Genomic DNA, 25,111 nt, shown 5'->3' with positions numbered 1-25,111 from the left:
AAAAGTCTATCATGGAGGTAGAAGTCAAATGGGATTTTATGCTATTAGACTTAAGAAAGATCAGTCTACCCTCTAATAAAATCTGCACAGACACTTTAAACATTTAGGTTTTTATTTTTGTAGATGGTAGTTCCTGAACCTCACCCTGCCTCAGCATCTCCAGTCAGTGACAAACAGTATCAAAACTCGTATACTCCTCCACAGCTAGAGAATCATGGCCATTCTGCATTAATGTAGTGATTAAGAACATCACAAATAAAACACAAGACAAAGAAAGTGCTTAAACACAGCAGCAACAACTCTTCAAGCAGAAATTTAGACTTTCTTGAAACTAATCTGCATAGGACTATGTCTTCACTGAAAGGACCCAGATGAGATTCACACGTTCTGGAAGAGTCCCAAAGCTTCTGAGCTTGGTTTTCATTCTGCTGTTGAATCCGAAAACAAAAAACAAGCAGCAGTACTATGGCTATTTTTTTGTGGCGGGATATCTACCTCTTCTGGCAGTTTCCCAACTGAAGTAGGTGTTTAAGGACCTAAAATTTGAATGTAGACCAACCTTCTATGCCATTCTAGACAAAACTGAAGAATTGGCTTTTTTTGCCCACTAGTGACAAACTTCATGTTATGTTGCATAGTCTCAGTAAACTTACAGTTGAAACCAAGTGAACATGACATTGCATCTTCTTTGACTGGTCACCACGATTTATGTTTTGATCTAGTCAAGAAGCATCAAATAAACAGGTTATGAACACATTCCACTGATTAGTTACTGGATTTGTGCAGCCATAATTAAAAAGTTTAGAAAAAGACAGTGCACTGGAGATTAAATAGTTTGTTCAAAGTGAATTTAAAGTCTAAAAGGAGTTGTTCTGCATGTGACTGACTGGGAAGATTATAGTAGTTCCAGGTTACCTAGAATTAACAACTCAAATGAACCATCAAGCAAGGAACATGGTTGCAGTGCAGCTTCCTTTCTGAAGTGCTATGGGATTTCAGAAAAAAACTTAAGCTATCAAGCTTAAGTGTCTAATAGATCTGCACAAGCCTGACTGACATTTTTTATAGTGGCACATGGTAGGAGGATGACAGACCATGGACATAAATTGAAGTTAGAAAGGTTCACACTAGGTAAACTCTCAAGGGACAGTGAGGCATTTAAACAGCTTTCCCAGGGCCATACAGTCTCCATTGCTGAAGGTTTAAAACCAAACCACATGAAAGCCTAAGCACTTAGGTATGACCTTGACTGCAGAAGGATGTTGGCTTAGAAAACTTCCTAAGAATCCTTTCATTTGAATTATTTTATAATTCTGAACTAATTAAACCTATTTTAGCTTATGCCAAGCCTTACTATGGTAATTCAAAGTAAGCCTTTAACATAACAGCTACTAGAAGATCAAGTTGTTCTCAAACATCAATGAAGACATTTGCTTACAGGAGACATGATATGAAGATTCATGTTCTCAAAAGCATACACCAACATACATAAGATGCCCAAATATATTTATTTGTCTCTTAAAAAGTACATTACTCTTTAGAAAAAAGACAGCCTAGAAATTCTCAATACAGATTAAAGTATACCCAATCTGGCACATACTTCATGCTGATGTTTCAACAAACAAGCAAGAGAAGACTTCAGAAGTCAGTAGCATTGAGGTACCAGGGCAGAAGAAATCCTTAAAATAAAGAGGAGCTTCAAAGACTTTCAGCCAAGTAGAGCCAGAGTTCCAGAATATATTCAGGAGCTCTGGAATCTCTCTAATCCTTTTGATCTTCATTTTGTGCCAAAAATATGACTTATAACAGGGACACATAAGCATCTCAGCATATAGTTACAAACAGTAAGCCAGTTCATCAGCTCTGAGCAGTCAGAAGAGTGCAGCACTGTTCTAAAATTGAGCAAAATAGAGCTTGTTGGTTTCTGTTGGTTGTTTTTTTGTTTGTTTGTTTTTTGTTTGTGTTTTTTTTTTTTAATAGGCTAGCAAGAACCAGTTAAGCTATTTCCTTAAAGACATCTCTCATCCCTCATGTTATTTAGAACCATCTTAAGACAGAAGGAATAAAGAAGCAAGTTCATTATCACAGGACAGCAAAATATTTTTTTTTCAGTGTTAGTGTATGAAAAAGTTACTGAATGTTTATTTCTCAATGTGCTTATGGGTGAGGTTACCATAACTATGTGCCATCAGTACAACTGCATTAATTAATGTGCTTCATACATAAAGTATTAGCTGAAAATATTCTACCTTAAATGGCTGGAGATGCATTTTTGTTAGTATCTTTATAACCACACCTTTCCCCTGTTAAGTACATTGTTTATCAGTCTTGTTTTTACTCAGTGGCAAAAGCCATCTACTTCACTCACTCCTAGTGAACACACCAAGACAGATACCTTCCATCTGTCATTGCCTCTTCAAGATTTCTGGGATGTCTCAATCCAGAACCAGCAATGAGACAGATCCTCATGGTGGGGGATAATAAATAGGGACAAGTGTGTATGTGAAAAGGCTAAAGTGGGATATTACAGGTGACACAGGAAAAGATTACTTTAAAGGTGAAAGTGTCTATTCAGCTAAAACCATGATGAGTGAGTCCTATTTGGAATGTAGAATTTGTTCTAGAAGCAAACTAGACACTGAATGTTGTCTTTGTTCCTTTTTAGGAGTGTAAGCACTACCTTATGCTCTCAAGTTAGAAGACACTAATCAGACATAGATGCAGCCACTTAAGCAAGTGGAGTGGTAAGTCACAAGATACTCAGTTTCATATTAAATGAGAATATGTAAACACCCATGAGAATTGCCTATTCGGATAATACCAGACACCCCATATGGATTGTCACAACACAGCACCATAGCAGCAGTTTAAGGAACAGTCTTGCTGCTCATCCAATCGCGTTTACTGAACAATGGTAGCATTAGCAGCACTGTGATTTACTCTCTGCTTTCAATGGGTCTAGGTCCAGTTTTGGTTTCCCCACATCATTTTCTTCATTAGGAAAGGCTTTGTAGTTGGCAAGGATGTTTTCCACCAAGAATCGAGCAGCTTCATCTATATTGATGTTGTCCTAAAAATGTTGAAAGCAAAGAAGTCAGTTATTTTTTTAAATAGTCACACATTCCTAGAAGCTGGCCAAATAAAAAAAGCTCTTCTACAGTCTCATCAGCATAACACAAACAGCTTAGATGTATCAGGTTATTGCTTATACACTTATTTTCAAAAAGGTTAACAGAAAGGTTTGAGAGAAAGTTATGTACCCATAACACAAATAGGATACTTAAATTCTAATCTAGCATGGAGTTGGGCTAAGTGTAACTTGCATTTGGAAGACTCACAAATTCCAAAGTGCATTTCTACATCTGGAAAGATAAGCAATTAGACTTTTTATAGGAGAATTCTACCTTTTGGGTTTTTTTTCTGCTTCTGCTGCAGTTTGGATGCACTTATTTATGTAAAAGGACCTTTTCTGTCAGTCTCAAAAGCCCAGCCAAATCGGGGTGCCTCATCTAGTCATTCCACATTTTCTTGTTCATGCTTTGAAAAGTGCTTTCACATACAGTCTTTAGAAAGTACATATGCCAGACACTCTGATGAAATAAATTTCTTGGTATGTTTGTTACTGAGGGGCCAAACTGGCCAGTGCCAGTGGCCTTTGGCCACAGATTGACCTGGCTGGACCACCTGTTAGCTCACCACAGAGCTGCCATGTTTGGAATTGTTCATTTTGTTTCCAAAGAAAATACCACTCCCAGTACACTCTTCTATCTGTATTTGCAGATCTAAGTTCTACATAAGCAAGGTAAGATCATGGCAACTTTTGATTCATCACTACTGCACTTCACAAGTTGGTGGTTGTCAACCACAAACTGGTTTTGGCAGTTTCTAGATAAGACACTTTCTTGCCCAGGGTAGAGGGGGAATTCTCATTTTAGTGTAAGAATGTCCATAAGGTATTTCAATGAATGTTTATACTCTCTTCAGTTCTTTTGCCTTTAACGTTCTCCCTGTTCCATGGGGAGTGGGACCTGCATTACTGATGACTAGACTGAAGCATCAGTTCCAACAGAATATCAGGACATTTAAGTGGGCAGGATTTAAGACCATAAACTGATTTAGTATGCTTAGAAAACAAGAAAGCTGTCCTGTATTTTTGCTAAGCTATTTTAACTACACCTCGTCAGAGTCTTAAACAAGTTGATTCATAACTGACATAGGACTAATCTTGTCTGGACTTTCCTCTGCATCAAGAACCTTGTTTTGCATTGTTGTCATAAATGCCACCTAAAATGAAATCTGTCACTAGACATCCATGTTAGGTTTTGTTCCAATGTTACTTGCATTTATTTTTAACCTATGTTGAAGTTTATACCTAACAGCACTATGGACAGGTGAAGCTTCAAGGAAGACACAAACCAAAGCAGTTTCTTTGCATTCTTTTTTACTATGAAGAGCCATAGAACGTGAGTTTTTAGTAACAGGTGTTTTTTTGAAAATATTTGTTTCTATCACTGTGCATCCTTCTTCCTTATTTTGAAGTGATCACAAAAAGGCTTGTTACTTTATTTCTTACGTTCCTTTTATATTTTTTCTTTTAAAGAGTTGTCTAAACATAGTTTTGTGCCAGTTCATCAGCAGTTAAAGGCAACAGGCAAGCCAAAGGAAAAGAGGGACCCTGAGGTTTAACCCCTTTATATGGTAAGCTATCAGCCAGATTAGTAATTGAATGACTCTGATCCTAATGCATGCAATATGCAAAAACTTACAGAATTCAATTAATCAAAGTTTCCAGTTACTTAAGGTTCTCTGAATTTAAGATGCAGTTCTAATCTAAACCAAATATGCTGCAAGTCTTCCTCAGGAGTCAGTTAGCTTGCACACCACTTCCAGCTTTTGCTGAACACTGGAGACTTGACTGTCACTTCCTATACTTGATAATTTTATTCCCCACATTACTATATTAATCCATTTGCAACACCTGGAGTTAAAACATGTTTTTTCTTTATGCTCACCTTGGCAGATGTTTCAAACCATCCAACAAAGCCACCTTCTCTGCAGAACTGGTCCATTTGAGAAGGATTCTGGTTGCCATCTTTCTTCTGGTCACACTTGTTTGCAAGAAGAACAGCAGGGATGGGGCTGCCATTGGGAAGTAGTACTTTACTGTCCAAATCATGCTTCCATTTTGAAACAGCCTCAAAAGTGGAGCCTCTTGTGACATCAAAGACCACAAAAGCACCAACTGCCTCTTTGTAATATACTCTGGTCATATTTCCAAAGCGCTCCTGGCCTGAAAGAGAGCACAGTAACAGAGGATATTTATATTTAAGCATGAGTTGCAGTCAATGTAAATGGAGTTCTGTTCTAGGTTAGTACATACAAGTTTGGCATCCAGGTCTAGTCACCTCATTCATACAGCATTGCTTCTTCTAGGTAAACTCATTGTAATGGCCTTTATGTATATTATACATGCCAAGTCAAATGCTAAAAGCAGTTTGCAATCCCAACTACTACTTTTAATTTTTTGTAACTTATTTGTTGAATAGTGTTGAGAAGTAATGCCTAAAAAAATCTACCAGCATAGCTAAACAAAAAACATTTTTTCATCAACAAAAGCTTCTGCAACATTTAGATATAAATCTAATTACTTCACTTAAAGACTCAAGCAAACCCAGAGGCTTTTGCTGAAGGGTGATCAACATGGTTTTCTACAAGCTCCAAGGCTAACAGCCTTCCAGTCATCTTCTGAAGAAATCACCTGTATTGAAGATTTTTCCTTAGAAACAAGCTCAAAGTGAGCTAGTTTTAAAGTTTGAGCTGTTATCTTTGATTTAATCTTAAATCTAAAACCTTCTCTGGAATAATTTCCAACCATGGGAATTATACAGAAATCCCAGGATTTTAAACAAGATTATCAGAATAGTTAAAATTCACAATAAAAACCTAAGAGAAAACCAATGGCCAACAAGTAAACTAAAACTAAAACTAAACTAAAACTAAAAAACCTTTTTCTTAAGTATAACTATTGCAGTTAGTGCACTTGAAATGCAGAATCAGAGTCCAGTTCAGTTACTCTTCTGTTTGAAAGGTCAGACCAGCATGCTGTGTTTGTACTTCACTGGGCATAGCAGTGTCAATTGCTAGCATGAAATTAGGACAGCTAAAATAGCTTTGTTTTTTGTTTAGAAGTCTTCACTGGGAAGAGCAGTCCCTGCCCTTTATAATTGAGTTTTACAGTGCATCATCCCTTCAGCTATTAGAATTTAATGTATATGCTGTCTTGGAATAAAGTAAGAATTATAATTAGAAACATAGATGTCCTCAGTTTATAAACATTCAAGTCAGCCTGTGATTAGCAGGGACAAACAGTTAAAAGAAGAACTGGGTATTTATCTTCTCTGAAAAAGCCCAAAATTCATTAGGTGGAGAAACTTGTCAAGGAAACCTGTTAAACAGCATGCTTTTCTAGTTCAATTGTCTCATTTTAATGTCAGTACTACAGCGTACGGATTAGGTCATTCCCAATAGACATTTTCAGAAAAGGTTGACTAAGCAGCTGTTAGAACTGCCTGAAAGCTGCAGCAGTTACAGGGAAGTTCCAAAGAACTATAAAGCTCTATAAAGCTTTCTTCTGGCTATTCAACTTTAAAGTATGATGATGCATAAAATAGCATCACTAGTCAGCATATTCTGAGGAGTGGAAACTATACATTCATTTCTTCACTACTAACTAAGAAGGTGCATGCAAGATGAAAGCTCTTCCCTCCACATTTAAAGCTCAGGCTTTGAAGCACTATTTGTGTCATGGATTCTAAGGCCAACAAGCCAAACACCAAGCCTGCATCTTGGTGGCTATGTCCCTGGAAGAGACATATTGCTGATAGAGAGATTGCTGATACGAGTCTCCTAAACAGTGTACACAGAACTTGTCATACAGGTAAGTCGCATCCCTAAACCTTCCCATATCTAAAGGGTGTTTCTGGCATAGCCTTACTGCCAATGGCTGTGCCACATGCCCACTGTTTCCATGAAACAAATACCATTAGGAAGGAGTTTAGCCAGAAGGCTTTTACTACTTCTGCAGTTTGTGTCACATCTAAAGAAGTTTCATCTGTAGATTGTGGGTTTGTTTTTTTTTAATTTATATATTTTTTTAAGTGGAGCTGCACAGAATCAAAGTTTTATTAAGCCAGTCACTGCACGCAAAATCCCATAAGCTATGAGGAACTCCTTCTCAGCTTCCCCATTTGTTTAGCCATCAGTCTCACCCCTGACTCGTGTTACACGGGAATGCTTCTAACTGTGCTAAAGCATCAAGTCTTGTGTTCAATTCAGACAGTCAGTCTCTTCACACCACAGGACAAGCCCATAAGACAGTGTAATCTCAAGGCCTACAGTGCTCTTTACGTACCTCAGTCTTCTACAGAAACATTTCTTCAGTTTGGCCCCAAAATAGACACTACTTCCTGTTACTTACAGCAGACTGCATGTTAATCTGAAGCAACAAGGGGAACAGTCCTGTAAGTCCTCCCTATTTAGTTGTTAAGACATCTATGGATATTTCAGTCTTTTTAATTAAGGCTGTAAGTTTTTTTCCAAAAACTTGATGGGAGTTTACACAACAAAATTAAATTGTATTGATTGGTTGTAGAAAGGATTGCTAGACTGTTACCAGTAGAGACAGCATAATCACTACATATTAAAATTAAATTACTATTGAATTGCAGGAAATGTTATCAGGCAGTTACCATTTTTCAGATACCTGTGCATGCTCTAGGTAAACATGACCGCTCAGTTAACACACTGAAGGACATTACCACTGACTGAATTCATTCCTGTCTATTGCTCTCCTGTTCAAAAAAGCTTTAAAGAACAGTTGGCAAGAATGCCATAGTAGCCTCCTATGGCAATAACTCTTGCTGAATCCTGCACAACACTGTATTTAAGGCGTACAAGAGATCGAGCTAGTACAGCATTGCACACAGCTTCCAAAAAACCCAGAGTAACAAAGTATGTATCATAATCAAACTTGAAGACTCATGAACACCACCAAAGGGGTTTTCATAAAGAAGTAACTGGGGGCCTAGACTTGACCATAAATCTGATAATTACTCAGATACATCCGTCAATTCTATTTCCAAGAGAATTGCCATTATTTTACCATAGTCAGTCTTCCTCACCTACATGGCCCAATGCCTGTATATACAATGAGCTGTAGAGTTGCACTGATTGGTAACCAAGACTGCCTGGCAGGTGGTTCCTTGACATTGGCAACTTGTCCTGCCAGCGTCCCCGAGCCTACATGAGGCTTTAACATTCTGCAGCCTCTTGCCAGATACACTACACCAGAAAGGCAACAAGAGTTTTGTAGCAGAACAGCAGACTCACTGAACGTCCTCAATGGGCTATGACCAAGAGAGGCCACTGCAAGTGGGGTTCTGCTAACTGGCAGATTCAGGAGCTCAGGAATAATACAGAAACCAAGGTTAAAAAATTTTTTGCTCCTATAGTGCAAGTTTTAGATTTGGAAAAACATTAATAGATATTCTCCTGTAATATAAGTTTGTGTGAAATCAGACAGCTGATGTGTGTACCAGTATAAATGCTTTTGTTTTCTTACATTTAAGCTTCACATGAGGAGGATTTAATACCCCTTATTCCTATAAAAACACACCAACTTAACACCACTGTAGTGTTAGAGATTAATACCTTTTAATAGGTCAAATACACTCCAGTATGAGTGCTGTCCTTTTCTAAAGTAGCCCAGCCTCCAAAACAATTTATTATACAGATCTGCTTTCACCTCTGGAATTCACATCCATTAACAATAAACCTGACCTGCATGCTAGCTTATTATGACTGTTCTTTTGTCCTGCTTGAAGGCCTATCGAGGATGGATATATTTGTATTTCACAGAAAGAAGACAGGGGCAATAACACATGGCCTGCTCAAGAGGTAAGAATTTTGTTGTGATAAAAAGTATATGACAGGAAGTAAGAAAATAATTCAGAGTAAACCAAGTAGACTTTCTTTACAGCCCTGCTATTACTGACAATGAACATGCTGAACTTCTTGCAGGGGATGCAGTGCACTCTAGACAGCCTTTTGAAAATTTAACAGGACTTTCTGGCAAAGTTTTTTGCAAGTGCTTTTCTGCTTGCAAAAACACTTATAAAAAAGAAAACTGTAGAACACACCGCTCCTCCAAAGTCTTGATTCTGAACATTATTCTCTGTTTATGTTATTAAAACTAGATGTCAGAATTTTTGCCATGGTCAGTTCAGCCAGGGATATGTCATTCCTTTTTTGTGCCCAGCAGAATTTCTGCTGTAGGCATTTCGCCATGTGTGAGAACAGTGTTGAACACTACAGAAAGTAGATCTTAACCCTAGAGGGGAAAAAAGCTTAAAGTGATAAAACTGGACTTAAAATCTCCACATGTGGATAACCATGAAAGAAGACAAAGACAACTACTTGCTCACTATAGCAGTTTGGAAAGGACAACATAGGATTAATCATTCTGGTAGGTCTAGTGCCTCAATGTAAACCTGATGGTACCACAAAGGTACACCTTCTCTTCGTTTTAGGAATTCAGGTGTAGATGAGAGCTAAGCTACAGGACAGTCTTGGGGATCAGAGGTTTTGTTTGGGGGTATGGAAGCAGCTGCATGCAATGCAGTTTTCTAACCACAAAGTTTTAACATCTAAATGACTCAGCACATATTTTCCAGGAATTACAACGACATTAAGTGAAATACTTGCATCATGTCATGCATCAGGAACTAATACAGTTCCCTATAGCAGCAGCAGAGGGATTAAGTTTAGTTTAGAACTGTACTGGACCTTGGGAGCTATTTTTTGCTTTCCAGTTTACAGTGTAACAGGGACAAACTGTAAGCTAAAAACTACACCAAAAATTATAGGCAGGTCTGACATTAGAATCCGTATCTTTGTCCTTTACTTCACTGGAAAGGATTAAGCTATCATTGTGAGATTCAGACAGTGCCAACCTTGCGCCTTGAAGCACATTATGGAGAATTTTTACAGCAATCTTCCCCAGTGTAAGAAATAAACAAAACAGTCCTGTTTATCACAGCAGTGTGACTTATTGTGGCAGTTCTTGCTTTTAGTTAGCAGGAGATACTCTACACTGCTGCCATTATTTCTGCTCTTAACTGCTCCTACATGATGGGAATTAAGGTGAGAAAAAGCAAGTTAAATAAACAAATGGCTGTTGAATACACATGACACTGAGTTTGTCAGCATTCCTTTCCCCAGGCTATTTAATATACTTAAGTCTTAATACGTAGTTTATATGACTTAATAAGAACCTACTCAAGGAGAGTAAAATCCCCTATCTAGAAGCAGTTACCCCAGCTGTACAATTTCTGCCACAAAGGTCAATTTTGGTTTAACTCTGTCACTACCAACTATATAGCACAAGTTCTCCAATCTTGTAAAAATCTAAGCTTAGTCTTATCTGAAGCAACACAACTCAGAAACCAGTTATGTTAGTTTCATTCAAGCCCTTAACATCTCATCAGCAGGACTAATGGACAGCTGGACAAAGTTCTTCAAAGATGAGATTAAGTATTCTGGCATCCTCCAAAAATTGTGCCATTAATAAGATTACCAAGAGTTATAAATGCCTGACAACTGGAAGAATGATGGAACAAATAGTTTATTTCATTGAAGTAATGCTAGTTCAAGCCATCTTTGACAGATTAATCAACTTAATAGGTGGCCAAAGCCCAACATCTCATAAGTGTGGCAGTTCCACATCAAATAATCTTAAATTATAGTTATATAATCTAGACTTCAGTCACCCAAAAGGCAACACACAACTAGCTGAAGAGTTTTATTCCCAAGTTGTTTCCTGGAACTGGGAGATAATGCAATGAAGTTTTGCCATTTTTTCTTGCACCCAATAATACAGAGTTGTCAGAAGTCTGATAAAGAGCAAAAAGTCTTCAGTTTATGAACAACATGAAGCAGCTCTTGCCAACACTGTCCTTCAGAATGCTGAAACTCGGAGTTCAGTTAGTTTAAAAGGCAGTGTAATCACATAGGAAAAGTTTAATCTGTAAACTCAAACTGAAACAACTATCCAGCAATACTGCAGTAGTGAAGAAAATTATCAATAGATCTGGTCAATCAAATCACGTGAGTTCAAAATGCATCCTGCTAGTGTTTTTCAGTTATCCTGATTATCTGTCATCAGGTACTATACGCTGCAGTGCACTTGGGTGTCACTATGGCTTATAAGCTATAGTGAACAGTTGTAATAGATCAGTTTTAGTCTGGGAATACTTGAAAATTTTCCTTCCATTGTGCGAGGAGTTCTCAGATCACTTATTTACCATGATCACTAATAGGCAGTCACACAAAAATTCAAGTAGGGTCATTAGTGACAGCCAGACTAACTAATTTAGCTGCCAGCACCATGGCTCTAAGGTCCTTGCTATCAACTACTCTGACCTTACTGGCCACACTGTGCAAGCACAGTGCCAATATTTAGGCTTTAGTGCCAAACTTTAAGTTAGTTGTTTCAGACAAATTCCAGAATGTGTGCTTTTATTCAACCTACACAGGAAAAAAAAAACCACTACAATTCAAGAGTGAAACCCCCTTTTTCCAGTCTTCCTTTTGCCAAGGGAAAGTCTAACCTAATGAGCACTCTCCTCCCTGCTCTAGTTGTGCTGCTTCACAAAAGCTTTTCTCCAGCTTCCTGCATTTCTAGGGTCAGGCTTTCACATATTAACATCATGGAATACATGAGTGGCATTTGTTTACAACTGGCTCCTTATTTACAATTCCAGATCTCAGTAAAGTTTGTTTAAAGTTTATAAAGTTTATTCAGTGTGGTAGCTGTTAGGTAAAGCACCATCCAAATGGGTGGGCATGCAGCCTAACCACGTCACTGAGTTAGAACCACTGTCTCTTTCAAAACTCACTCCTTTGGGAGTCACAAGCAAGAATAAACTACACTTTGGGTGCCTGTTGGCCTTACAGCTGGATGTTTGGCACAATACAGCAAACACCCAGAAGTGCCCTGAGGATCCATCTCCCAAAGTTCTCCAGATGGCTAATGCACTTTAGCACTATCAGGGTCAGGTGTGAGCTGACTGAGGCTCCTTTTCAGTCAGATATATCAATACCTTGCTGGCAAGCTACCACAGCTGACAGCATTCCCCCTTTTCCCCAAACCAGCACAGCTTGTCCCAGAACTGTCTTACCCAATTAGACTGAATCTGTTACTCAGTAAGAAGTAGGTTAACCAAACCACTATTAATATTACAGAACATGCTCAAGTGTGTCTACCTGCTTTTTCATGAGTAGCAACTGTAGCATTAAATTAGACACTGAGATGGTCAGTACGAGACTGCTCTCCACTCCTCACTCTTACCCATTTAAGCTATTAGCACAAGTTGCCACGTGTTTAAAACCATGGAGGTTTTAAAACCTAGCAGCTAGCAGATACTAGAAACCTTTAAGAGCTAAAACAGGCACGCCTAGCCTGACTTTTACGTTCTACTATTGTGGAAGTAATACTTGGTATTTGTGGTTCTGGTGACAAACACCAAGAGATTGAACTACAAGAACTACATGAACACTGTATCTCCCTTTATTAAACAGTACTAGAAACAGTTTCACTGACTGCAGATGGTACAGTTTCTGACAGAAAAAGCATTCTCAGACAGTTTTAAGTGAATTGCTAGTGTCCTTTCTTACCCAGGATGGTATGGGAAAATTAACTGACCACTGACTGGCCCTCTTCCCAACAGTAACTGTCTCAAACCTTTCAGAAGAATGGTCTTCAGGGAAGTGGTAATAAACCAGTTAATCCCTGTTCAACTGACTCCCACTTTACTATAAGAGGTAACTTTTGGTCCTCTGGCTATATCTACATGAGATAGTTGCAGGGTGCAACTGAAGTAGTTCTGTTGAATGAGAGTGTCAGAGACTCGATATCCACAATGTACTAAGTTTACAGTATGTATGAGAGACTCTGCAGTCACTGAAAAGTCACTGAAGAGTATCAGCTCAGGTGCAGCAATATTTTGATAGTTTAGATCATAAAAAAGTGTTTTCAAATTTTCTTAGAAGTCACTAGTTTATTCTGAAACGGCAGGAAGCAATTCGCTGTAAAGTTTCACTGCAAGACAGCCAGTTTCTAAGCTAATAATTTGTTAGCTACCTGAATTTTCAAAATTACTAACTAGTCTTTCCATTCACTGTTTGCTATTGCCATACTTTAGAATAAAGCAGCAAAGTCCTGATTACTACCCGTGAAACAGCCAGAGTATTGAGGTGCAAGTGATCAGAAGTCAGACACCCAATTTCCATCAGGAATGCTGACCACATCTATCATCCTAATGGATGGAAAAAGGACACCATTCTCTTTCTCAAAGATATAAAGCCTTCCTCAAACAATTGCACAGCTCTCACAACAAATTTTACAAAAAGACCGATAAACTTCTACTTGCTGTCCATAGCCTTGGGCCAATCTACTGATTTATGATTGTTCAAACTGACTTTAGCTGCTTACTATCTTAAGCTTAGAGGCACTTACGGTTAAACTTGCTTTGTTCAAATGTATCAAATGTATTCTACATAAAAGTATGGCTGTCACGTCATAGAAATTTTCACCTGTTTTGCTTGTCAATTTTCTGTTTAGCAAAGATACAAGAGGAAGTCCCTAAGCACTAGATTTCCATCCCCAGAGTTCAGCCAAGCTGAATGATTTCTAATTAGCTGTCAAATGCAGTATGTATAGAAAAACTCTCCTTGCATTAGTATTCAGAAAAAGATGACACAGTCCAATTAGTGCCAGCAACAGCATGAATTGGTACTTCCTATCTTGCTTTATCTAGACTTACCAAAACAAGTAATCTGCCAGAGTTAATCTATTTCATGTCCAACACCCTCTAATCCATCTCCTTTGGTGCACTGCCACACAGCCAAAGCTGCACAGTGATGCTTGCATTGCACTACAGCATTTCACAGCACATAGGAGAACAGCTGTCCCAAGAACAACTTTATCACGAGACTGAAAAAATGTTAATCTCTAAAATGGTCAATGTGTCATGGCACATTGCGTGTGATTGGAATTCTGTACCAAATAGCTGCCACTTCAGTCTACGCAGCACTCTAGCCTGGGAGCATGTGAAGAACAAGTTCCCATAAGCTGTCCACTAAGAGGCTGCTTTTTTGTCTGTTATTTGAAAAGCTGCTAAAATCCACAGTAAGAAATACTGGTTTTCGGTTGATGCTAATCTAGAAGACACTACTACTGAAAGTTTTTCTACACTCTGTCTACAGAGTTGATACTTATTTCTAAAGAAGCTCCATAAACCCCTACATTCCCATCATCTTCCAAAGCATAATCTTAACACCCCATCTACCTTTGTTCTGTATCTCCATAGGCAGAGAACTTGGAATGTCTAACATTCTATCACAGGTAGTTTGAGAAGCATGTTGTAGTTTGTAGTCACTGCTTATTGCCAATTTTAGAGCTAGCATGACCAGCAGTAATTTCACAAGAGTTACTCCTATGATTCTGTAAGAAAACAAAAAAATTATTCCTTTACTGTCTTATCACTTCCTTCTGATAAGGCACACCACACTTCAGAACTTCTGAAGTGAGCATTTGGAGGGAACAGTTTACAAGGCTGCAAAAGCAAGGCAATGGTTACCACTGGAGTTCAAGGAAGACATTTCCAACAGCTATGAGACAATCCTAGTATCCTTGCTCGCTAAGGGAAGAATCCTATTTTATACAGCCTGCTGGAGCCTTTTTTGGAACCAGGCAGATTATTTTCTTTCCTGCATTTCATAAGACAGGTAATTAGTTGAGAACAACTCAGACAGCATGTTACCAACTCAAATTGTACTTGTGTACGTGTACTTCAGTGACAGAGTGTCCTAGTGTGCACATAAAGAAAACCAAACTGGTAAGAGGCAAAGCAGAGACAAAGTGAAGACACCAAGACTTTGAAGCTGCATCACAGACACAAGGAAAGTTGGCAAAGGTCAATTTACATTCATGTAAACTCCATGCATTAAGATAAGAGCATAGATTGAATAATGTCTGCACCAGTGTCTCTGATGGATAATGCACTCAACTTGTCAAACCAGCCAAATTTCTGACTATTTGTGTCGGTATTACACAAAGAGCAAGAATTTAAGCTTTCTTTTAAGCAAGTATTGGTTATGATCAATGTAACTTAATGATTTCTGTAAAGATCCCTAGTTTGTTTTATACTCTGACCTAAAAATTACATATTTTGTGTGATATATGGACAAGGAGCTGCTGGAGCAAGTTCAGGGGAAGGCCACAAAGATGACCAGAGGGCTGGAGCATCTCTCCTATGAAGACAGGCTGAAGAGAGTTGGGGCTGTTCAGCCTGGAGAACAGAAGGCTCCAGGGAGACCTTATAGCAGCCTTCCAGTACCTGAAGGGGGCTTACAGAAAAGCCAGGGAGGGCCTTTTTACAAGGTCATGTAGCAATAGAACCAGGGGTAATGGCTTTGAACTGAAAGAGGGTGGATTTAGGCTACACATTGGGAAGAAATTATTTATTGTGAATGTGATGAGACACTGGCACAGGTTGCCCAGGGAAGCTGTGGCTGCCCCCTCTCTGGAAGTGTTCAGGGCCAGGTTGGATGGGGCTTGGAGCAACCTGGTCTAGTGGGAGGTGTCCCTGCCCTGGCAGTGGGTTGGAACTAGATGATCTTTAAGGTCCCTTCCAACCCAAACCATTCTATGACATATACTATTTTTCCTCCTGTTTGCTGCACTGCACATAAGAACTTAGATATTGCTTCCCTTTAAGGTAGCTTACCCCTGCCCATTTCATGCATATCCACCCTGCCATCCATCCTTTTTTCTCTACATCAGAGTGCTAGGGAAGCATTTTTATTGTGAGCTTGTAGAAAGCACAGAGCTTCTGAGCGACTCCTAAATATGACATGAACCTTATTTATTTGCAAATAAGGCTGAAGCTCCATCTATTCCATAGTGATTAGAAGCTGAAGCACTAAGTTTATTTCCATTGTTGACAGAAATTAAGAGTACTTGCAAGATCATTACAGCGGACTTTCTTTTAAACTTGTACTAGACAAGGTGGTCTTCTAAGATCATAACTTTAACCTTATTTCTTTTAGGACACCTAGAAAAGCCTACAAATAAACTCTAAGCTTATTTCCAAGACACTTGGAGTATCTGTCTCAATTTCACAATTTAACTGAAAATTAACTATACAGTCCTGTGTTGCATAATCAAAATTACCATACTAAACTGCCTTACAACACTAGTTTCAAGAGAGTAACATTTCCCATATGCTTATGGAATTCCAACAGCACATAGGCTTTAAGAAGTTTAGTTCAAGACAATATATACAGTACTTCAATTTGCTATGTAAGCACAAGAACCTTCACCAATATGAATGATTCAGTATGTCACTGGTAAGACAAGGAACTTACTTCATCAGCAAGACCAGTAAACATACCTTGTTTCATAGCATTTAATTAAAAAAAATACTTAAACATAAGAATTCCAAAAAGGAAAACATGTTGACATCCAGAGCCTATATTCAGAGATGTCTGAAGGCTGGAGACACATCAAAAGAAACAAGTTTAACATGTTCAGCACTTATTTGGATTCTCAGCCATAGAGCTCCAAGGAAGTTCATAACTCTAATTCAGCTGGTTTAGAAGAGTCACAAGAAAAGACACCCACACAAGATTTCCCACAGAGGGTGGTTTCTAGAAGGAAACACAAGATACACCTTCAGTTCTGTTCCTTGCCTCTACTGCTTCTAATACAGTGCTCAGAACCTTTCAAAATGAGCAGGCCATTGACTTTCCCCTTCTCAAACCTCATCTGCTAGTCTTGCATGTTTCCAGCCAACATCATCCTTAGAGTAATTCTCACATCAGATTTATAGATAAACATGTGTGAGTGGGAAGCATTCAGAAATCAGTCACAGGTCTTCCAGATCTTTTTCTTCAGTCTAGAGATTTAATCACCTAAAAGATTCTCCAACCTAGACTGGAAGCTTTCTGATCTGCCTTAACTAGTAGCACAATGATACTGCTAGCATCTCCATATGAAGGCAGCAACTTCTGGGCTGCTGGACTCTATCACAATATAAACTAGGAAAAAACCTGATGACTTCTAAAAAAGCTCTGAACTCTTAAGTTCTGCATCCATTTCTAATGAAGTCCTGGAAAAAGCTTGCTATTACACCAAAGTAATGCAGAATGACTAAAAGTTTTAAAAACACATTTGTATCTAAGTTGTGAGTAGTGATATCCTTCAGGACAACCCAAACTCAAGTGGTCATCTTTGACTTTTACCGCTCCTGCCCTCCAGTTCATACAGGCTTATCTGATTGACAGTCAATGTGATCATAAAGCAGCAGCTAACATTACTCGCTTGCTGGTCTTATCAGATCAAAAGTTTTTGTGGTACAGAAAATCCTTAAAAGTGTTCTTTCAATTATATTTTTTTCACTGAGTTTCATCAATATGCTATATTCTCCTCCTACACTACACTGTGGTCTGTGCAGTGTACTCAAACAGTGTGCTTGCCACGTAGGTATCGCCAGTGTACTGAAACAGACTTTAAAAGCACTTCCCTATCATTAAGATTCCTTTGTTTTGTATCTCTTTACCACAAGCATTCTTATCTCCTATTTATTTCACCATTTATGTCCTTTGATCAAGGGGGTTCCAACATTTTCAGAATGTATCGAGGAAGAGGTATTTATCATAATGTCCCATGCCAAGATAAAAAATGAGTAATGCCTAAGGGCAGCTGAGGTGTATAGATTTTGCTCCTGTATGAACATGCATGTAACCTCTCCAGCTTCTTTCAGAATACTCCATGCTGCAACCAAGATAATTTGACAGCGACTGATCAGTCTTACTCTCAAGCTTCTTCATATCCATTATTCAAGAAGCTGCAACCTGGGGCTAAAAATTAAAATGGTTGAGTATTTCTGGAATACACAAGTCTAGGCACAACAGTATCCTTCCTCCCCCTTCATTATTTCACATCCCCTCCCCTTTGATTCATCTGCAGGAATTTGCATGACTTTGTAGCTTACAACAAGGCTATTTTTTTTTACCAGTAAAAAAAAAAAAGCATAAGCAGTGTAACACTGTCATGCTCTATTTGACAGAATTATCTAATCATCAAGAAAAAACTCAGCTAGCACAAGAAACTGAAATCACTCAGGAACCTGCTGAATTGCAACACCCAGCACAGCATTTATCATTTTGACAGCAATCACACAGGAGCTAGCAAAATATCCGTATTATGATCTTTAGCTAATGACTGAACTACATGGTTAGTTCTTATCACTGATTTTGGTACAGAACCATATATTGTAGCACTCAGCTCTTTGAGAAAAGGTGTTTTTTATATTATGAACTGTTAAGTACAAGCTTTGATATCATGAAAAATAACTCACTATACTTAAGGGTTAGACTTTTAATTTGGAAGCCTTTTTAAATGCATCAAAATCAATTCAGAATGCCAGCCCCATATTACTTGCAGGGATGTCACATGGTAAGTAACATCACACAAGACTTAGATCTCTTCAAGAGATTTAAAGCTGTTTGTCTGCATAGACCAGCAGACAAAATTATCTACATGAGCTGTTGAAAGCCAGAAGACAGTTGGGCTTATGAGTTAAAAGGAAATGACTATCACATGCTCAGATACTTCATTACATGCTTTAATAAGGTGCTTTAGGGAATATGCGCTATGACTGTAGAGAAACCATCTTCAACCTAGTTCTCTAGTAACTTCTTTATAGACCTTTTAACATCCTCAGGCATTTAGAAATATTCCTGTGTATAAATGTAGACAGCTGTAGAATACAAGCCCAGGTCGAGGCCTTTAGCAATTTTAAGACTATGAACAACCCTTATGGATACTAAAATCCCTTTTATTTTAATGATTTAACACTTAACTGAGATGTCAATTTATACAGGAGTCTGAACTGTTACCCTCCCACTGGCTAAACAAAGCCAAATCAAATACCACTGAGAGTAAGATTACTTTTCTTCATGGTCTTGTTTTTCAATTGCAGAAGGACCCCCACCCTCTTGAAAACAGAGCAGTCTAAATATCAGACTAGAAATAAGTTTGGAGCACAAATTGCAAAACAGTTGTGTTTTCCTTTTAGATTTTTGCTAGGTAAAAACTAGTCAAGAGTTTCATATTAAACTCTGCATCACATTGTAAAATAGGAAAAATATTCCCTACTTGGTTTAATAAGTCATAATTTGCAATAGGTCTGGAATTATTATGAATAGTATATAAACATATCAGTGACAGGAAAAATTTTATTCAATCTATCATCAATACTAGCAGAAGCCTCCAGGAACTTGCAAGCAGCTCTTAACTCAGTCTTCCCCTAGCAGTGTCCAAGATACATTAAGGGCAATAATCAAGAGTGAAAAATATGGTCTTGAAATGAATGCATTGACATATTGATAGGACTTCCCATAACATAAGAAGATCTGTTCAAATTTTGTCATGAGTAACAACTGCATTTCTGCCTAGCCTGCTTAAACAGATTGTTCTGGCAAAGCACACATCTTACCCCAGTTTCAGAAACCAAAGGCTGAGAAGTTAAAACACAAGTGCTGCAGCCTGCCAAACCCCTGGATCCTGATATTCTCCCCTCTTTATTCTTTGGAACACCAGACTTGCTCAAATACATCCAGTGCTGTACCAGCTTGCACTGATACTGCCAATTGATTTAACCAAAGTTAAAACTGATCTGTGAAAGGAACACATCAGAAGAGAAAGCTTGCCAACATTGTAGCTGCTCTCCAACACAGCAATTAGAAAATATTCTAGTTTGCCCTACCGGCCAGCAGCAGAAATATATTTGGCATGTTTCAATATATGTCAGTAAGAAGCAGGCTTTTTAGTTTGAGAAATCATATTTGAAGTGTTCCAAGATAATCTTTAGAGCAGAAAGACCGGAGACTGACGTACAGCTGGTCACAGGGTTACAGAAGCCACATGTTACACTTCCTCTTTTCTGAGCTTACACTTAACCAATAAAGTTCATGGAAATTGAAGCAACCAGTCGTTATCCTAATATCTTCCATTAATGTAAGTTTAAACACCAGCATTTGAAATAAAGTCTAATTTCATATCCAAAGAAATACTCTGAATGTGGTGTATAGAGATGATTAGAGCTGCGGGTTAATGCCCAGGCTGCACACAACACAGTAGAAAGGCCATAGAACCTGAGATGACTACGTTGAAGACATGGACTTCTTACAGGAACATAGCAAAACAGAGTTTATTCTGTAGCATTTAACATCTTAGCATAAGCAAAGTTAACCAAAACTGGAGTCTTTAAGACACAGGTTTGAATTATACATAATACAATTTCTATATTACACATAGGAAACAGTGATGCAGTTTCAGCAAGCGAACAGGGTTTTCTGCTTCCGTGTGCTCAAAGTATATTTTGATACACAAACTCATTATTTGAATGTAGAGCTAAGCATAACACAAGTCCCGTTCCTTTACTCCACATTGCAAGGACACAGGTTACTTTTACATTAAATAGGTGACCACAAACATGCAGAGTTTTAGCATACTTCCTTTGAGAACACTTTCAGCTATTTGAGCTAAACCTGTAAAACCTGTAAAGTGTGCTTACTAGACAAAATCTACTCCGCAAATATATTTCCTCTAGAGGTATTATGCAGCCATAACCACGAATGAATTTAAGCAGCAGTCATAACCAAGGCCTCAAGTGCCTGGGCAGCAAGTGAGTCAGGAGGAGCAGCACGAACAGGGACCTTCTGGGAACCCTGGAGCCAGCAAGCGGAATAGAACCGAGCAGCTTTTTGTAAAGAACTGCTTAAGACCCTGGCTCAAACCAAGAGACCTACAACACCCGCTAACAGGAGCGCACGCAGCCTCTAACAAGTCACAAACTTTGCCCCCACATCAAGACCTCCCTCTACTTAAGCACCAACGGCGGACGTGAAAGGTTGAAGGCAACAGGGGAAAGAGAAAAACAAGCAGGCAGACTTGACAGTCGAAATACAGCTTCCTCGGCAGAGGCTGGGCCCCGGGACCCCGCAGACAGCCGCTCCACAGGCCGCTTGCCTTCAGGGGCCCTGCCCTCAGAGACGCCCGCCCCGTCCCGTACCTGCTATGTCCCAGAGCTGCAGCCGGACCAGGGTCTTGCTGTCCCAGTTGATGACTTTGAGCGCGAAGTCCACCCCGATGGTGGCCCGGTAGTGCTGGGAGAAGAGCTGGTGAACGTACCGCTTGATAATGCTGGTTTTACCCACGCCCAGCTCCCCAATCACCAGCACCTTGAAGAGATGCTCCCGGCACTCCAGGACTCCGGAGCCCGCTCCCTCCCCGCCGGCCATCCTCGGCCCTCCCGCGGAGCGCGGCGGGGCCCGGCGGGGACGGAGGCCGGGCTGCTGCGGCCGCGGCTCTCCCGCCTCGCAGCTTCCCTCCGCCGGCAACTTCCCGGCAACTTTCCCCAGCCAGCTCCCCCCCGCTGGGCCGGCCCACGCCGGGCGGGGAAGACTAGAGAGGGAAGACGGAGCAGGATAGACGGAGGGAAACCCCACAACCACCTGACTGCAGTCACAGGACGCGGAAACTCCGCGGCCTTATAAAAGTCCGGGGGAGGGAAGCGGGGAGGGGCAGAGGGAGGGACCCGGCCCGCCTTCCCGCTGCGGGAGGGAGAGGGTGGCCGGGGGTTCCTCCGTATTTCGGCCCCTTCCCCGCTATCTCCCCCCGTGCCTCCCCCGGCCGGAGCCCGTCCCGCCCCCTCGGGGCTCCCCGGGGTGCCGCGGGGAGCGGCCGTGGCGGGGGCTGCGCGTCAAACAGGGGCTCCCCCCAGGGAAGCTTCAGCTCCCTGGCACCCGCCCGCTTTTGCTGCTGGTAGCGGCAGCATTTTCCCTCGGTAAAGTTTCGAGTTTTCTCGCCTCTGTTCTGCGAAGCGCCTTATGGCAAAGAAGCTGGTGGGAGAACGAGGGTTTTGTCAGGGGACCTGCTAATAAGGGCGCTCCGGAGAGCCACGCTCGCACCCAGTCACCTCCCCAATACCGGGGATGCTGGTTTGCCTGCTTGGAGCCAGCTTGGGGCCCTGTGAGTGCAGGGTGTTTGCACCCAGGCTGTTTTCCTGCGCTTGCACACTCGGCAACAAGGCCTGGAATTGCACAGCGAGGAAAAAAAAAAAAAAAAAAAAAAAAAAAAGAAAAAAAAGGTGGTGCTGAGCTCACCTTATGCAAACAAGGCCCAGGGCGGAGGCAAGAGCAGTGACATAGCGTAGGCCATCATGCATGAAAGGCTCAGGTAACAAGGAAGAAATCACCTACCTCCTCCTGCAGGGTTCCCCTTAGGCACTGACAAGTAACTTTGGTTACTCTCTGCTCCTAAATTAATCCTGTAAAGTATATTTTATCGTTCTCTGGTTGTTTTAAAAAATAAATCAGACAATGAACAGACACATTGTTAGGACCCCACGTAAGTTTCTTGTCCCTAGGACCATGCAATACCACATGCAGAGATTGTAAGTGTTAGGAAAAAAACCTGAAACATCTTGGATAACAATACTCTCCAAATGAAACGCCCCAAACTCAGGCATCTGTCCTTCCAATGAGAGGATAGAGTTGTGTGGCAAAGTGGTACTAAGTACTGAAATGTTTAGCTACCATGTAAATTCCTTAACAGAGCTATTGCATGCCAGAGAGCCATGAGGACTGCTCTGGAAGGGAGATTTTATGTGACTGTCAGCATGTGTGTGCACAAGTTAGAAGCCCAGCTGAAGATCCAGTTAGGAGTGGAGGGATGCCTTCAATAGGAAATAAGTAATGGTTAAAACACCTGGTAACTGATCTGGCAAACAAACATCACTTGCTCCTGATTTTATAATAGTTTATTGCATTTGCTAATCCCTTAGCTATGCTTTAAATTAATCGTTTGAGTAAAATAATCCAGACTTGCTCAGTTGGCTTGGAACATTCTGACTTCCATGACACAGAAAGGTGATGCATGCCATGTGGATGGGAGTGGGTGAAGAGAACAGCTGTTAGGCAAGTGAAGCAAAAAAGCCAGACCTCTTGGTGAAAAAGTGTACTTAGAAATTTTATTTTAAATTTATTAATTTAAGTTGCCATTCTATATTAACTTCAAGACAATTGTTCTAATCAGTATTTACTTTGAAGCAGAAGTAGTAATATTGGAATACAAATTCAGGAAAGACTTACTCAAAAAATTAGCTTTCCTTTTTTTTAGCGGTGGGTGGCACAGGGTAGCAGAAGTTCTTTGGTAAGAGCTGAGATACACAAGAAACACTGTCATTAGCTGGGCAACCAAAGATGAATGTGGGACACCATTGGTTCTGGTAAACCTCTCTAACTGATCAAGACTGACATCTGTCTGTGTGAAAGGTTCACTCACATAGGGAATTCAGATAGTGTGCACTGGAGAGCTCTCCCCACATCGGTGCCTGTGCAAAAAACAAGGTGGGGTGGAAGTGAATTGTCACATGCTCACTTAAGGCTATGGCTAGAAGCTTAGTTCTTCAAGCTTAAATGTGGTCTTTGTGTCTTCATTCCCCACTTGTCAGATGGTGATTTATAGTACTTCTTACCTTACAGAAGAGTTATGTCAATTGATTGCTAGGCACATTCTGCCGTTACATGGCAGGGAGTGGAATGCTTGCTTCTTCTAATTGCAGACTTATCATAACATTGGATAAATTATTTTCCTTGCACAGATGAGGTGGAAATTTTAGGCATTTCCCACTATTTCTTAGGCCTACTTACCACCTTCTTTGTCTTGTGTGCCATAGAAAACCATGACTCTGATTACTTTTTTCATTCCTTCTCATTTTGTAGGGGAACATAGATCATATCAGACAACTAAGTGAGCAACTATACTGTTCTTAGTACACTGAGCCATTAGAACCAACACAAAAACCAAAGAAGTCTATAAAAGTCATGGTCTGTTCACAGAAGAGTCACTAACAGAAGCAAGAACAAAATGTGACTGATAATTTTCCATGATTAATAGCTCGATCAGTTCTAATTACGTTATTGCATGCCAAACATATAGCTGTGGATCTTGCCTGAACTAATAATTTGCCTTAATTTCCTTATTATTCATTTCATTCAAGCTGGCTGATGTCTGTGTGGAACAGCTTGGCAAAATTCAGTCATTTGCAGTTTTGTTATTACTGTTCTGTCTCTCTGTGGTGCAGTATAATCAACCACGCATGAGGTTATAGAGTAAAGTATAATCACCACCTGCCTAGTGCAGGCTAGATAATACTTACACTGTGAGCTTAGTTTTGGTGTCACTTGGTCTCCTGCATGTAATTCTACTTTTTAATTGAGTCCTCTTTACCAGTTGAATGTCAGCAAAAATCCTCTATTGAACAAGGGTTGCTGGGACCATGGTACCATAATTGGGATTACATTATTATATTTTACCTTCAGTTTCCTGTACTGGGAGACTGGGAAAGGGTTATTATTGTGCCATTTTAACTAGCTTATCTGGTTGGTTGCCTTTAAATAAGATGCTTGCTTCATATTTCAAATAGCAATTGTAAAAGCTATTTGGTTAGGGGTTGTTGGTTTGGTTTTTTTCTTTCCCTGCACTGGAGATATCATGAATGAGGAAAAAAAAAAAAGGTAAATCTTAAAAACAGGCTTTTGGCATGCTCTCAACCTGAAGGCTGGAGACTGGGCTGAATAAAAACTGCACATTTTTTTACAGTTGCTGTTTGCTGATATTAGCCTGCCCATTCACTGGGGTCCTTTACTAAATCATCAGTTTACCCACATTTCGGAACATTGGCTTTCAAAAGCAGCTGGATTCAAGGAACTGGCTGCTCACTGGAAATGCTTCAGAACTTTTAATAGCCAAACAATCAATACACAATGAATACCTGTAAAATAGCTTTGCTTGTAAGATGACGTTGTAGTTTCCTTTTTTTTTCAGATTTTAGTGTCTTTTTCTATCTTTTCCTTCAAGACCGTTTCTCCTAATCTTTCCCATATTAGCCTATCCTCTACTTCCTCTACAGCATCATTTTGC

The 25,111-nt window shown here is 39.9% G+C and overlaps 1 protein-coding gene across 1 annotated transcript; it reads right to left on the bottom strand.

Annotated features, from left to right (window-relative positions):
* Positions 1-1,378: 1,378 nt before the first annotated feature.
* RAB32 (RAB32, member RAS oncogene family) lies at positions 1,379-21,626 on the bottom strand. The gene is made up of 3 exons (XM_051614559.1): positions 21,198-21,626; positions 5,013-5,290; positions 1,379-3,070 (listed from the first exon to the last, which is right to left on the bottom strand). Exons 1-3 carry the CDS (start codon positions 21,424-21,426, stop codon positions 2,921-2,923), a joined length of 657 nt encoding a protein of 218 aa, XP_051470519.1. The 5' UTR covers positions 21,427-21,626; the 3' UTR covers positions 1,379-2,920.
* Positions 21,627-25,111: the final 3,485 nt, after the last annotated feature.

The sequence above is a fragment of the Apus apus genome, chromosome 3 (genome assembly GCF_020740795.1).
Source record: "Apus apus isolate bApuApu2 chromosome 3, bApuApu2.pri.cur, whole genome shotgun sequence".
Classification (NCBI taxonomy): Eukaryota; Metazoa; Chordata; class Aves; order Apodiformes; family Apodidae; genus Apus; species Apus apus.
The sequence above is the reverse complement of the archived record's forward strand: the minus strand, read 5'-3'. Positions and strand labels throughout refer to the sequence as shown.